The following is a 15,762-nucleotide window of genomic DNA, read 5'->3' on the forward strand; positions in this document are numbered from 1 at the left end:
AAGTTTTTTTACACTAATAATCAATCATATATTTTAATAGTGTTATATTAATTGCTTATTTAATAAAATAAAAATAAAATAAAATAATTTAAAAAAATGATTGATTGTCGGTGTAAAAAACACACTGACAGTATATAAGTGATTAATTCAAAAATTAATTAATTTTTTTGCAAAAAAAACTATTTTTAGCTTATCTTTGTGTTATATTACAATGGTAATTGAGTTGTTTGTTTATCTCATATTTTAATTAAGAGACTTTTAGAGTCACTAATTCTTAAAAATTAAAATTTTTTAAAATAATCAAATCAAGGACGGATATTAAACTGAGGATGAGGATAGGGATGAGGATGGAGACGGGTAAATATGTACACATCCTTGGTTTAATATTTCGGGTTTTATCCGTATTCGTATCCGAATCTATACCCGGTCAAACTAGGTATTTCCCATCAAAGTCGGGATGGTTTTGGGCATAGTTTTAAAAACCGGACCGGTCGGTTAGGGTACTGGGTCACTAATTGAACCACATGATTCAGTTTTTATTAATTTTTTAAAAAAAATTCATGTAAAATATATTTATCTTTATAAATTTTAATAAATTCATATTTTATTTTAAATTTTAGTTTTTATCTTATTTAAAATTATCTTTATTTTTATTTTGTATAAAGAAATACATAAAAAATTACATGTTAAACTGTATATTAATACAAATTAAAAATATAAATAATATGTATATATATAATATGCTTACAATTGATATTACAAAATAATATATGTAATATCTACATTGATATTATATTATTAAATATATAATTTAGAATTAATATATATTATAAAAGTTATTTAAGTTGTATATATTATAGACAAATATATTAGAATAAGTAGTTATTCTTATGCTTAATAAGACTCTTTGCTTTTTCATTAACAAATTCAATTCTCATTGTTATTTTTGTGGTTTGTGGTCCTTTAAAAAAATAAAAAAATTTATGGTTGAACCGGTTTGACTCACCAGTTCACTAGTCGAACCGGAAAATTGACCGGTTCAATCCGGTTTGAAATGAGTCAAATACATAACCGATCCAACTTAAGATTTGGACCGGCTAGACCACCGGTTCCCGGTTCAACCTGTCCAACCAGCCAGTCCAATCCAGGTTTTTAAACACTGGTTTTGAGTATTACCCATAGCTATGAGTTTATTTGTCATCCCTATTAAGTAACACCATTGTTCCATAATTCCATTGTTTTTGTCATTGTTATGTCAATCCTTAATTAATTTTAACCTGATATAAAAAAAATTGTAATTTATTAGTTTTATACTGTAGTGTTGAAATTAATTGACATATTTATGACATGGTGTTGTCTACTTTGGGTTAAAACGAATAGGTAAGCTTATTTTGTCACTTCTAATATTTTATATAATAAAAATAATTTATTTTTTTATTAGTTTTTATTAGAGTTATGTTATTGATATTTGTCCGGAGAATATTTATATCTAGAGGAGAGGATTATAACTTTATTATTTTTATTAGGTTATTTTACACACAACTTTATAGTTGAGAGATATTATTCGCTTTAGATCTAAGCTTTCATGATTTTACTTTTTGTTTATCAACTAAAAGGTCTTTCAACAATTAAAATATATGTGTGTTTTTAAAAATTATTATTTCTTTTCTTATTTTATTGATATGAAACCTTATTTATATCATGATAGTTTGACGCTTTAAAGTGTATTTTATTTCAATTTTAAAATTATTTTTATGTTTATTTTATAATAATAATAATAATTAATTATTATCATTTATGAATTAATGTATATAATAATGAGTTTACATAATTAATGTATATAATATTATCGAGAATTATTAAATAATGTTATCTTTTATACCGAATTTTTGATAATGAATTGATTAATTCACATACATCATGTGTGAATGTGTTAAAATCATATATTGCAACATCATGTAATATAAGATTTATGCATTATTCAACACTCAATAATGTGATAATGAAAATATTATTTTGATGAAATTGGTGAATTAAATATAATTTGAAACATCAAATAAGAAAATTATATATATTTTATTGATTAATAATTAATACTATCATAAGTATATATTTTGTTATAAAAATTTGATAAATTAAATATAAAGTTATAATTCATTTTTTTACGAGTAAGTTATAATTCATTTGAATATAAGATAAAAAAAATGTATAATTACTTTCATTCATATATTGAGATTTTTCTTTTAAGTAACGTTGGTACGTTGATATTCATTATTTTTATCAAAATGTTGTGGTTTTTTCTTAACGTGACTCTTGATATTTTAAAATATGTTAGTAAAATATAATATAAACTATATTGTATAATAAATGAAAAAAACTAATCTCTCCATCTATCATAAGCATATCAATGTTGTTGATTTGTTTATGATATTTGTGTCCCGATCACGTTCATAGATGAATTGTGTGAACTTTTAGCTTTCATTGAATCCTTCTATGGATAATGTCAGATATTAAAGACATTTTTTTTAACCATTTTGAAAGTAATAAAAAGCAAACATATAATATTAAACTAAAATATTTTTTTAACCGCTCTAAAATATTTTATCGGATAAAACAGAAATTTTATATAAGTTTGGACAAAAAAAAATATATGTTATATAATAGATATCTATCTATATATTTATCTATATATATATTGAGGAAGGTTCAAACGATACCGGTATAACACTTAGTTAAAGTTACACGGTGTCGTTTGAACCCTCCTCTATATATATATATATATTACATTTAAATAAAAGACTTTGTGATTTTACTTTTTTGAAATAACTCTATTTATTATTTTATGGTTATTAATTTATCCATTCCAATTTGATGTTGCTTATCGATGTTTATCTATTCATTACACTGTTTATAGGAAAAGTTTAATAAAAACAAAATATAAAGTATAAAAAAATTAAAGTTGATGTTAATGTTAGTTTTTAAATAAATTTCTAAACACTTTATACATTTTAATTAATGATAATTTTGTCACATATAATTTTATATTGAATTTGCATTTAAATATTTTATAATATTCACATTATTTATTTATATTGAGCAATTCAAATTAAATATGAAAATATTGTAAAAATAATTAAAGTGACATTACATTCCTTAAAAAAGTGATATTATTAAAATTCATAAATAATTTATTACCTAATATTATTTTTAAAAGAAGAAATTATTGCATGTAAAATACATTAAAAAAAATAATTATTACATGAAAAATTGATGAAAAAATTATTTATTTTATTATAAGTAAGATAAATCTAATGTAAGGTTTTAAAAAATTATCTTTTTTTTTTTTTTATATAGACAGAAATAACATTGGTTTCTAAACAAATGTAAAATGAGATTTCAATCGATGTGGAAAAATCTCCGAGACAGTGTTCTCTTATATTAATTAACTTCATTACATTAAAGATAATGTGATTAATGAATTCACATTTAAATTTCTGGTTCATGTAACCCAATGGTGTCATATGCTTTAGAGTTGAGAAGAACCAAAATAATATCAATATATTACATATTTAAAGGGATTAAAACTGAACAATATTTGTCCACAAACTTCACTATTAGCTCTTCCCAAGTTAAGACAGTAAACAGTTCCATATGGTAGAGATTTAAGCCACTGTTTAGCTTTCTCCCTAAAATATCTCAATTTGATATATTCTTGCATGTGCACAATCCCACAAAATTGTACAAATGTCTTGAGTTTTATCTAATATGTGCTTAAATTTCATAAAATAACAGAAAAATTAGATAATCCAAGATACCATGATCATGAGATTCACCTAAAGATTTGTATCCAAACAAGTTTTATATTTTCTGAAATGTCTTGTTCTGACTTTAACCAAATTATGGATACACCTATGATAGCCCAAAATTTCGACAGGTTTATGTGCCATTTGAACTTATATTTTTGTTCAGACAAACTAGATATTTAATTTCTTGTATTGACAGTGTCCAACTTCAATACAAACATGATTGTACGGAAATCATGTAGGTACATTTGAATTGTCTCTGTGCCCAAGTTAGGTATGGAAATATTCTTTAAACACAAGAACATTGAAAAATCACATCACTACAAGTCATGTGATGTGCCAACTTTATGCATTGCATGGAAATATTTTCAACCATCTATTGTTGCTAAGAAGTCTCTCTCGAGACTCAAAGTAAAAAAAATATTTAATCATTGTTCTTGAATAAGATTTACCTCAATACGTGTTAAAATGTTTGAATTTCCTTTAAATCTATGTAGGGAATAAATTCGTTAAAGATTATGTAATAGAATATGTGCATGTTTATTTTACCATTTGAAAAAGCTAAATGTACGTTCAACTTAATTTACTCACACTCATGCTTTTTCATTTGAATACATGAAAATATGCATGTTTGTACAATAGGAGGACGTAATGTTAAAGAATCTGTTCAACTTTTCCTCTTATATATAACCTGGGCCCATCTACGAGTGAGGAGTTCCTATGAAAATTCCCCTGAAACTATAATGTTTGCAACGTTAACCAGAAACTAACGTGGTGGGGATCAACCAAAAAATCAGTGACGTAGTTGCAAAAAGTCTATATAATTATTGTATGTATATGTGTGTTTTTCCTTTTCTATTCTTCTTAATGTGACTTGTTATGTGAACAGAGATGAGAGATGTTTTTTCAAGTTTAACTTTTATGTCTACACACAACTTATAACTTTGATCAATTCCACCATTCTATTTGATTCATCGCAATGCATCAAAAGAAATATGGTAATGATAGTTTACAAAATTATACATTTTTTGCATAATGGAAGAAAGAGAGTAATTTAAATGCAAAGAATAAGTATTTGTTTGTTCTTATGATTCTGTAAATCTCAAAACATATATATGTAAAGAATCACATCTTGTAACTTTTGGGAAAAAGACACATATTTAATAAAATAAAATACATTTTTGTAAAATAATATATCCTTTCATACTTATATCTTTTCATAAAAGAACATATACTTTCATGAAGAAAAAAAAAAGAAACAATTTTTCATAGTCATTCCATTTTATTAATAGATGCGTATTTTCGTAAAAGGATATAACTTTTCGTTTGAAAATCTCACAAACTGGTGAAGTCTCAACTACATACACAATCTTATCACACAAGGGAATAGACTTTTTTCAAGATATTTTTTTTGTGAAATTTTTTTCAAGATCTTAACCTGTCATCTCTAAGTCACAAGCCACCAACCTTATTGTTGCATAAAAGCATGCTCATTCCTCAATGCATTCAACCGAAAGATGGAGATATTCTAATTACAAAAGCCTTTTTATTGTTTTTATGTCATTGAAATAGCTTTTTTTATATGAGATAACAATTAATTCGATGGACTGGCCTAGTGATTAAATACCTTGCTCTCACATATTACATAGACAGTCTATTTAGTGGATAATTTATATTTGATCCCCATTATGTGCAAAAACTCATCAAGTTTCTTACTAGTGGGCTCGCAGATACCGTGGTAGGAAAAAAATGATGTAATAACCGTAGCATAACATCCAAACACAAGTCAATTTAACTAGTAATTATAATCACATATGAACATGAATTAGTTTACTTGGGCCTTCAGGGTCTCTGAGGGACCCATACTTTGCTGTCCAATTCATTTTTCTCCATTGATGTAACATGCATTTGATAGGGTTGCAATAGGACACATTTCATTGGCCATTCTTCGTGGCAGTGTACAAAGACTATGGTACCATTATTTAATATAAGTTTAGGTGCAAAATTCAAACTTATAATTTTAAATTAATAGTGGGGTAGATCAATATTTGATTGTCAAATGATATGTCTCTTGCAGTTGCAGCCTCCTTATGCTGACCCTCTCGAAAGTCCAAAACTTGAATAAAATGCAATGAGGAAGCACAATCAGAGCCAGAACTGAAGATGAGCAAGTGATACATCCAAATCCAGTGTAAACCAAGTAAGTTGATATATGTGACACATGAGCACATTCTTTGTATCTTTGTTATGATCATGGTCAGTGATGTTGCCAGAAAAGCTGTGCATATTGTTAATCTATGCTTGGCCTTTTTATATGGAGCAAGTCATTTTTTGCGCAAAACCCGGATTGAAAATGCAGCCAACATTGAGCATTGTGCAATGAGCATAACTTTATGCATACATGGCAAGACATGAGTAGATAGTATCATAGCACTTTGTAGACCTTAAATAAAGAATGATCATTAATGATTCTCCACCTTGGTCTATGTCATTGCAAATTCACAAACAATTCTCAGATCTCAAATTAACAATTTGAAATCTGGCTCCACTTGTTCAGTCTAAATAAACATTACCTGCCCCCACTACTGTAGAGCATAATTCCAACTTCCAACATTATGTTACAGTGAATGATCAAAAAGTCAGTTTTTAAATTTTAGGCTTCAGGGTCTGTCCATTATAAACCTAGTCAATTGAGATGATAAAATATCAGGTAATAAAGATGTGTCCAAGTGTATCGCTGGACTTTGCTTTTCATAGCTGAAAAGTGAAAAGTCTTGATGCCTAAAAGTGCCATGCTGGATTTCAATTTCTTCTTAAAAGTTTCTCTTTTCAGGTTCATACCATTGCGTGTATTATCAAAGGCCAAAGCCTAAAAGGATTCTGCTTTACTGTATCCATAGATTAAACACTTCTGTGACCCCATTCTGTATATTTTGTAGGTGCAGCCTTGAGGTTGGGCACCAACTATTGGTAAGGATTTCATATGTAATCCTCTAAACTCTAGAGTTTGCTTATTTTCTTCTTACATTCTTTGTCTAAATATATGCCATTGAAACAAGTCATGTGTCATGTTCCCTAGGAATTTGTTTCCATTTGCTGAATCTCCATTTTTTATGTCAGATAAGTGATTAGTGTCACTCTTGTCGCTTCTATCTTTTCTCATCCTTGTCAGGTGTGCCATATCTACACACCATGGGGTGCATGTCTTCAAAAGTCATAACCAGATCAATTAGTTTCCATGAAGAGAGAAAGAGGAGATCAAAGAGAACAAGTAATGGCATTCCATTGTTGGAAGATCTAATCATCTCAACCGGTGGCAGTGACCAGTACCTTGCTCTTGTCTGTGCAGCCAACACAGTATCCAACAAACTACACTCCGGTAGTTTAAGTTCTAATACATCCTCAAAACTAGCTATTGAGCCTGCCAATTCTCAAACTACTGAGAAGTTGAAACCATCAGCAAGACTAGTTCAAGGAGAAGGGAAACAAATTGAGAGTGATAAAAAGAACAGGTCCAAAAGTTGGCACCAGTTTCCACAGCATATTGTGCACTCTCTTGATCAAGAGAATTCATCGGGTTTTGAAGATAGACATGACTCAAAGTCTAAGGGTGCTGCGCGTTGTAGGAGTTTTCACACAGTTGAGGAATATGATGATATGGTTGATAAAATATGGTTAACAACGGAACAAGATGTTGGTTCAGGAACTAACATGAACCTTCAGGATAAGGAATCTGCCATCAAGAAGATGCAATCATCATGCTTAAACAAAAACTATTCATTGGAAGAAAGAAAAATAGTGAAGGAGACCAACAACTTGAGTGCATCATCAGAAAGCAGCACAATAGCTCCAATTCCAAGTCCTAAAAGCCACATATCAAGTCCAGGTATTAAAAATGACGAAGTGGTTCAGAGTCACAAAACAAGCACCACTGAGAAGGGAATTAAGAGAAAAGCTGTGGCAAAGAGACTAGAATCACTTAGGATACCATCCGCTGTTGAATATCCAGCCATTGCTAGTCTTAGAGAATGGCTCCCTGCAGGTGGAATATACTCTCCGGGATCCTATGTCACCCCAAAATTTGGCAGTTATTCTATAATGGACATTGAGAATGCAAGTGAATCCGGCGAGGATTCTATATTTAGTCCAGAGTTGGTGTCTGCTTTTGAACAATGTATGCAAAAGCTTGAGACAGAGGAAGAGAACATTCTGAAACAAATTGTAGAGAATGTGGAAGAAGAAAGTGAAGGAACCAGCCCCGAGAAAGAGCACCATGCATAAAGGTTAAACACATACTTAAGGTGAATTTTATTTATAATGGATAAATCATAGATAAATTTGTCATTTATACTCCACTACTATATTTTTCACATCTTCAATGCATGTGAATTTTTCTGATCACAATTTTTTTATTCGAATGTATTTTGGGAAGAGGTGCCAATTTAAATAGCAGTGAATGTAAATGTACGTTCATTTCACATATGCTTGCATTCAATGCCTTGACCAACTTTGTATATCAGACGTAGTTATAAAAATTGGAGAAAGCAATTTCATTGGAAAAGAAGTAACATGGAGCTTTTGATTCCTAGAGAACTTCAGGAACATGTAGCCAAGTTTAATTTAATCCTGATATTTCTGGGAAAATACAAGTGGATTTTATGTCTTTCTCACCTCATTCAATATGAAACAACCACATTTTCACGATACTGTTTCAACATTTTTCATCTTGGTGTCCTACAGGTATTTTGTCATAAAAACTGAACTCGTTAACAGGAATCAACAATAAATAGATTGATGAATTTCTTAACTAGGCATGAGAACTTATTGACCTTGGATCCACTAGCAAATAATTAGTCTAAATTAGTTAAGTATTATTGGAACCCTTTTCAACATATTATTTTACCATAACAGTTATTAGTGCCATCCAGAGAATCCTTGAAGCAGCACTCAGGTTGCGGTTCTTGTCCAACTACAACGAAACACAAGACTATGGTTCCAGTCACGGGTTGCGATTGAATCAAAGTTTAACTTTTGACTTTTGAGCTTGATTTTAAGTAATATTTATATAAACAAGTTTGATTTGACGCTCAAATCATGAAGAAATAATAAGTCAATTTCATAATTTGTACTTTTTCTACAACTGAATGTCTGAATACAACCAATTTCTAGTTTTTTTTTCTTAAATATGTTGGAAATCCTCCCAAATATAACCATATCTGTTTTTAATTCCTATATCTTTTTTGTTTCTGAAAACACTTATCACTTATATGACTGCATCAGACATTGTCACATCACGATGCCACATTGCAAAAATACATCTGGCAACGACAGATGGAGCCATGTAAACATTTTTGTTACGAAATGATACAAAAAAAATAAATTAAAACATTTGAAATTGAATATTACAGTATCATAAAAACATACAGGAATTAAAAATAGAAATCGTTATATTTGCATAGACTAAATCATCGACACCTACTTTTCTTTTTCTGCCCATATCTCTGCCACTATATATCGATGTTTCTTTTCTTTTTGGTAAATATATATAGATGTTTCTAAAATAAATCAGAATGGGTCGTTTTATATAATTTTTCTCTCCTTGTAATTTGATTTCAACCACTCCAACACCTAGTCCATGTTATCAAACTTAAATCCTGCCTCCAGTGTTGCCTTGAAAATCCTTTCACTGCCTACATCCCAATTTAATTCATGAAGGGCAAGCACAGATGCACTCCGCTTGAGAGGATTTGATCATATACTCACCCTCCATCCAGTATTGATACCCTTTATTCTACCTCTCTCCCAAGTCCTAGTCTTCCCCTTTGACCTATAAAGTGTTAATTAATAAAAAATTAAGCATTTCGAAGATCCTCACTCACCCTCTTTGTTTCACTCTGCAATAGAGTATTTGCTAGGTACAAACTTATATAGTACCAAAAGTATTGTTAATATTATTTTGCAATTAGAATTGAAGTTTTACCTTAATAATGTCTAATAAATAATTCTATTAAATGTTAACGTATGTTATTAAGATAAAACTTTAGTCCTGATTAAAAAACACCACCAACAATATCTATAGTAATGTATCTAAATTTTTCCCGTATGCAAGCTACAAATGATGCATTAACTCCTTCTCAGCTTAATCCAATCATGGAAAAGACACCCAGAGATATCCAGGAGTCTCTAGCAACAGTATGCAGCACAAGTTACCAAAAGGTAGATGTGACCAATGGAATGCAGTAAAAGATGAGGGTAGAACAATGCATGAATATATCCTATGTACAAACTTCCTTCACTTTATTACCATCCGGAGATTAAAAACAGACATTGGCGGTCAATGTTATTTAGCATGAAGGTGTACACCAAACAACTGTAACATCCTCAAGCCATGCTCTACATTGTATGATGAGGCAATCCACTGGTTTAGTTTCTTTTGCTAAGATGGTACCACCGAACTCAAATTCCTAAACACTAGACAACACAACATAAACTGTAGGTACTTACAAGGTGTAAGGTTACAAATTTACAAGCAGTCAAGATACATGTAGTTTCTGCGTCGATTGAGCTGCAGGAGGCTTCCATAGGTGCGATCCCAAACACCAATGAAAAGTGATTCTGTGTCAGGGCTAAAGGATACACCAGAGATCTCCCCAAAAAAATCGATCTCTTGCTCCTTCTCAAACCCATGCTTTGCATCATAGACATGCACAAAGTCAGCTGGCTCAGCCATTGCCATGAATTGCCCATCAGATGTGAAACGTATTGAACGGATAGCTCCAAGGTTGCCTTTAAGAACTGCAACAGATTTTGATAAGTTCCTCACGTCCCAAACACGACATGTTTTGTCTTGGTTCCCAGTAGCAAATATGTGGCCATCAGGATGCCATGCAGATGCAAACGAGTAATCCAAGTGTCCATGTAAAGTTGTGATGGTCTACAAAGAGAACCAAAATCAAAATTAGATATTCAGTTATTCACAACTTTTCCAGGCTTGGCACATCCATCCTCATTCCACTCAACAAAGTCCTTTGAGAAATATACACCCAGGAATCTATAAACATGACAAACAGAACATGCTAACCTTTCCCGTTTGAGAATCCACCAGTATCCCTTCTGGGTTGTCTCCAACAATAACGAGTTGTTTCCCATCGGGGCTCAATGAGGTATGCTGCAGTCAGAGAGAACAAATTCATATTGCCATTTATGCTATTTACAATAGGCATTGATATCATCTTTTCCTACACTAGCAGCAGGCGTCCACAATGCACATTCAACAAGACAAATAAGGATATATATTTAGAAACTGATAGAGACTAGAATTATATTGAAATTAAGCTAAAGTTCAACCAGAAACTATCATTTACATAGGAAAAAAAATTCAGCCAGTAACATAGAATATGGGCAGAATAGATAAAAATCTCAATTCACAGACTCTGCCCTTCCTGGCTTTAGCCACCAAACCACTAAGCAAAGGTGCATTATGGTACTATTTTGTATTAGTGAGGAGTTTCTAAGATATAGATGTGAGTGTGGGGATTCTTCTTTAGTGAGTAGATATATATTTTTTAGGTTGCCCATCCAGAAATTGGTGCTTCTTAGTTTTAACATCAAGTTTTTAAACATAACTACACCCACTCCAGTCTCAATTAAAAAGAAGAAAAGAATATTCAACATTCAAGTAAATACATGATAAATTTATTTTATAAGCAACCTGTACAAATTCAGGCTAAAAGATGGTCAAATGGTAAGAATTTTTTTTCCCAAGAAACACTTGGCCGGGCAGTTAAAATAAGTACACTGTCAAAATCATCAAAAACGAAAAAAAAAAAAACAAAAAGTAGAGTCAAATCAGAACACTAAAAAAGGTTTCAAAAACTGAATTTCTTCTTCAACGAAACTAAATATCAAGGAACAGGAAAATGATATTTCTGCTTCACAAATAAAATTGTCAAAGCTACTTGTTTCAGGGGAAAAACTATTAAAGCTTACAATTCCTAAAAGTTCAACAGAGCCCAACAACTATAATGCCACAGTTGAAATGATAGGCCAGAAGTTTACAGAGCAACAAAAACGGAAAAGAAAAGAGGGATAATGTATCAACCCAGACATAACTCAAATCAAATAATAGAGCATCTGTTCTTTATAAAACATAATTCCGTTTTTACCCTTCTATCCCTCTTCCCATTTTGTATCCTAAAATAGCGCAAACTAGCAAAGTCATGCCAATTCTAACAACAACAACCAAGACTCTTTTTCAACAAAGTCATGCAAATTATAAATTTGTCAAAAATCCTGGCCTAGGTAAAGCAATAATGCCATATCTATTATTTAAAAAATCAAAACATAGAAAATTAAGTGGAAGTACTTACATTTACTGGCCAAGGAAAGCAGAAATGCTTTGAAAGCTGAAATGTCTCCATATCAAAGTCTCTAATTCCACTGTCATTGTTTGAAGCCATGAAATGAACAGCTCCACTGATAGATTAATCAATCATTAGTAAGCAGCCCTATGTGACAACAGTTTAAAACCCAAAAAAAAAAAAAAAAGGAAAAGGATAACAAAAAAGCAGATAAGAAAGACCTTGGGTGCTCATAAATCTCCACAGCATTTGTGATTGCATTGTCCTCATATGTAGTTCGAGTACAAAAACTAATCCCAGGCCGGTCTAAGTACTGCAGAACATTGCATGTGTGGTCAAGCAACATGAACGTTGAATATATTGACAAGTACATCAATTTACAAGATCAAGGGAGGGGGGAATTGAGGATGACTTTAGATTACTCCCATTTTGTTAAACAGTAATGTTTCAACTAATCATATAAAGAAATATAATTGGCCCCATCCCAAAAACAATGTTAACACATATACTGTATAGAGTATTTTAACATACACTAATCTATGCAATAAAAGCAAAATATATATATATATATGGTGCATGACATTCTCAGAGGCCATGTTTTACATAGAAAACTAGAAGAGTTGTAGGTTTAGCACATTCAATGATGAAAAAAAATAAGTATAAAATACTGCTGACTTTTAGATATGAAAAAATACCTTGCAAATAAGTTCTCCTTGAAACCCTCCAGCAATCAACAAGTTATCCCGTACAGCTAGTGTACTAATTTGTGTATGAGTAAAACCTTCCAAGAGGCTTCCAGGATGTTTCTATAAGCAAAACACATTTGAAATCTCAGATGATCTTTTCTAAGTGATTCTTTCATCAGCAAAACCATGAAAAATGCTTACCTCACATGGAGCTACATGGCCTGATACATTCAAGACTTCAGATCTCTTAGAATTTAATGAAGACCAGTGAACAATTGAGTAATGTGAAACAAGATATACGTCATGTTTTGATGTCGACCAAACCAAATTCCTCAACTGCAAATGAAAAATTAGAAGCTCCGCATAAATGTTGCTAAAATTATTGGCAACAACTGCTGAATCTACAACTCCAGAAGGAAATAGAAAAACACACACACACACACACACACACATATATATATATCTCATAAAGCAAAACAGAGTGTCAGTTTATCACACAGGTGTACATGGAGGCACATGTCCTTCCACAAGATACAAGATAACATGGAGAGGAGACCAAACAATTTTATCACATCAATACATGAAAGAATTACTAAATCAACATACTTGAAAATGAAGTATTGTTGACTTCACAGATCTAGTGTTTTGCCAGAAATCATAATACTTTCCCCCTTTATCTGTTGCTTTGCATTCCTGAAGACAAGAGAAGAAAAAAGTAGAGTCAAACAGTATTTTCAAAAATCAAAATAAGTACTCAAATGCCTCCACTCTAAGCAAAACCTACTTACCTTCTCTGACATTTCCCCTGATTGCGGAATATTTTCATAATTCTTGTATTGCTCTAATCTAGTTTGTCTATATTTCTCACGACTAATGCTCAACCTATCCCAAGGTATACCTTGGATATCCTTCCCCTTCCTAGCTTCAGCAGCAGTGGTATCTGTTATTCGATTTTCCTGCAACACAGAACCCAAAGCCCCCATCCCAAGAAAAGTGCAAGAAAATGGAAATATTATGGCAATGGTCACATTGTAGTAAATATTAATCATGTACACTAAAGTTGACCAATAAAACCAAAATGCAGCAACTACATATGAGATAATAGTATATACACACACACATAACATTGAATAAGGGCTTCACAGTGAAAAAGAGCAAACAAGGTTCGCTTATGAGTTGAAACAGACCAAAGGATCATATTCGTAATCTTCCTCATCATCCGAATCTGATTCACCAAATGCTCTGCCACGGAAATAGATATCATCATCTTCTACATCTGCCATTTCATTGTTGTCTGCAGCGTAGTCCATATCATCACCATGGTATTGAGACATTTTTCCTGATGCCAATCAGATTTTGATACTTGATACCTAGTTCATAAAGGAAGTGGGCTAAAAAACAAGTTAAAAGAAATCACTACGTGAAAGAAAATAAACATCAAATTTTATGACCTAGACACCGCTGATACTAAGTTTAAATTTTATAAAGAATAACAAAAATCCAAACACACCAAATTATTTATTTACTAGAAACTAGAGATTCTATTGTTTCAACTAAGAGATATTTAGCAGCAAGAACTTTAAAGAAACCCTAATACTAAATACTTATTTTTTAAAATTCCCCATCTAAACCTAAACCGACAAGCTAAACGAAAACAAACGGAGCTTGAGGGGAACATAACATTAATTTGGGGAAATTTCAATTACCCCATGAAAAGAATTGGAAAATCTACATACATAACAGAAGGGGGAAAATATCTTTTTCCTTCACTAGATTCAGAAATCAAAACAATGGTTTCACATGGTCTCAGAAAAAATAAATCGTAAACCAAAAACAATAAATTAAAGCGTGGCTAACAGGAGACGAACTAGCAGCAAATATATACAAACAGAATTAACAAAAAAAAAAATACAAATTTTAAGGGAAACAAGGGAAATTGAATTAGGAAAATTAAAAGGGGTGAAGCAATTTCAATTCATTGCATGAATGATAAAAAGGGGTTATTGGGTTCAAAAAAATCCAACCTTTTTTTATTTATTTTTCTGGGTTTGTGAATCCAAGGGAAAAACAAGTCCTTGTGGTTGAGAAGTTGTTGGATCTTGATGATAAGGACCTGAATCTGATCTTCGTATAAAAATGAAGCAGCTTTGCAAAAATATATAGATAATAATTTCGCCTTTGAGTCTGTGATTGATAAAATCAGATACAGATTAGTGTGTAAGATTTTCTTTTTCTTTTCTTATATATTAAGAGTAAAATAATGATAAATCGGTGCTATTGTTATCAAGGAGTTGGCATGAACATGGATAACAGAGCCTGCGATTTCCAATAATATTTTTTCACCAAAATTTATGAGAAAGAATATATGAGTTTAAATAAAATAAATAATGAAAAAAAATTATGTTAAAAGTGATTGAATAATTTTGAGTACTTGTTAGTATTGTAACATGGATTGAATATTTATTAAATATAATTAAGATGTATAATAAATATTATGTTTGAATATATAAATTATATTTAAAACTTATATTAACAGGTATTTTTAATATATAAATTATATTTAAATTTTATAATAAATAATTTATATTGTAGTATAATATTTATTTATCTATTTGGTAATTTATTTTAAATATATTAAAATTAAATAATAAATAATTATACTAAATAAAAACATAATTAAATGAGAGATTAAAAATTTTCTAAAAAAACTTTCGTTTAAAATAAGGATTCGTGATTAATATATAAGAGTTCATTTAAATATTTAAAAAATAAATTTATAAGAAAATAGAGAAAAATAAAAATTAAAACTAAATAAAAAAGAAATAGTATTTTAAAAAATAAGGAACAAGATAGTCAATAAAATGTATATACCAAAAAGATGTATAATCTTTATTATTACTGAGTTAAAATATT

The 15,762-nt window shown here is 30.5% G+C and overlaps 2 protein-coding genes across 5 annotated transcripts; one reads left to right on the top strand and one right to left on the bottom strand.

Annotated features, from left to right (window-relative positions):
* The first annotated feature begins 5,743 nt into the window (after nucleotides 1–5,743).
* LOC109804594 (uncharacterized) lies at nucleotides 5,744–8,281 on the top strand. Its single transcript, XM_020366450.3, has 3 exons — nucleotides 5,744–6,003; nucleotides 6,743–6,773; nucleotides 6,976–8,281. Exon 3 carries the CDS (start codon nucleotides 6,996–6,998, stop codon nucleotides 8,082–8,084), a length of 1,089 nt encoding a protein of 362 aa, XP_020222039.1. The 5' UTR covers nucleotides 5,744–6,003; nucleotides 6,743–6,773; nucleotides 6,976–6,995; the 3' UTR covers nucleotides 8,085–8,281.
* Nucleotides 8,282–10,076: 1,795 nt separating this feature from the next.
* Nucleotides 10,077–15,100, bottom strand: LOC109803615 (putative WD repeat-containing protein C2A9.03). Of its 4 annotated transcripts, none has more exons than XM_020365265.3 (10): nucleotides 14,874–15,100; nucleotides 14,037–14,188; nucleotides 13,638–13,805; nucleotides 13,456–13,542; nucleotides 13,051–13,185; nucleotides 12,859–12,969; nucleotides 12,385–12,476; nucleotides 12,173–12,278; nucleotides 10,885–10,971; nucleotides 10,077–10,737 (listed from the first exon to the last, which is right to left on the bottom strand). In XM_020365265.3, the coding sequence occupies exons 2-10, from the start codon at nucleotides 14,181–14,183 to the stop codon at nucleotides 10,327–10,329; spliced, it is 1,344 nt and encodes a 447-aa protein (XP_020220854.1). In that variant the 5' UTR covers nucleotides 14,184–14,188; nucleotides 14,874–15,100; the 3' UTR covers nucleotides 10,077–10,326. The 4 variants fall into 4 exon arrangements, with proteins under 4 accessions (XP_020220854.1, XP_020220852.1, XP_020220853.1 ...); XM_020365263.3 differs by having other exon boundaries at nucleotides 14,037–14,219; nucleotides 14,874–15,099; XM_020365264.3 differs by having other exon boundaries at nucleotides 14,037–14,240; nucleotides 14,874–15,099.
* Between the last annotated feature and the right edge of the window lie 662 nt (nucleotides 15,101–15,762).

The sequence above is a fragment of the Cajanus cajan genome, chromosome 1 (genome assembly GCF_000230855.2).
Source record: "Cajanus cajan strain Asha chromosome 1, NIPB_CcT2T_4, whole genome shotgun sequence".
NCBI classification, from domain to species: domain Eukaryota; kingdom Viridiplantae; phylum Streptophyta; class Magnoliopsida; order Fabales; family Fabaceae; genus Cajanus; species Cajanus cajan.

What these genes read in the sequence shown, in the direction of transcription:
- LOC109804594 (XM_020366450.3), top strand. Translation starts at nt 6,996, where the DNA reads ATGGGGTGCATGTCTTCAAAAGTCATAACCAGATCAATTAGTTTCCAT.
- LOC109803615 (XM_020365262.3), bottom strand. Translation starts at nt 13,976, where the DNA reads ATGTTATGTGTGTGTGTATATACTATTATCTCATATGTAGTTGCTGCA. An exon ending in CAACAATACTTCATTTTCAA is followed by an intron (nt 13,186 to 13,455) that starts GTATGTTGATTT and finishes TTTCATTTGCAG; the next exon opens with TTGAGGAATTTGGTTTGGTC. An exon ending in AAGGAGAACTTATTTGCAAG is followed by an intron (nt 12,477 to 12,858) that starts GTATTTTTTCAT and finishes AATGTTCTGCAG; the next exon opens with TACTTAGACCGGCCTGGGAT.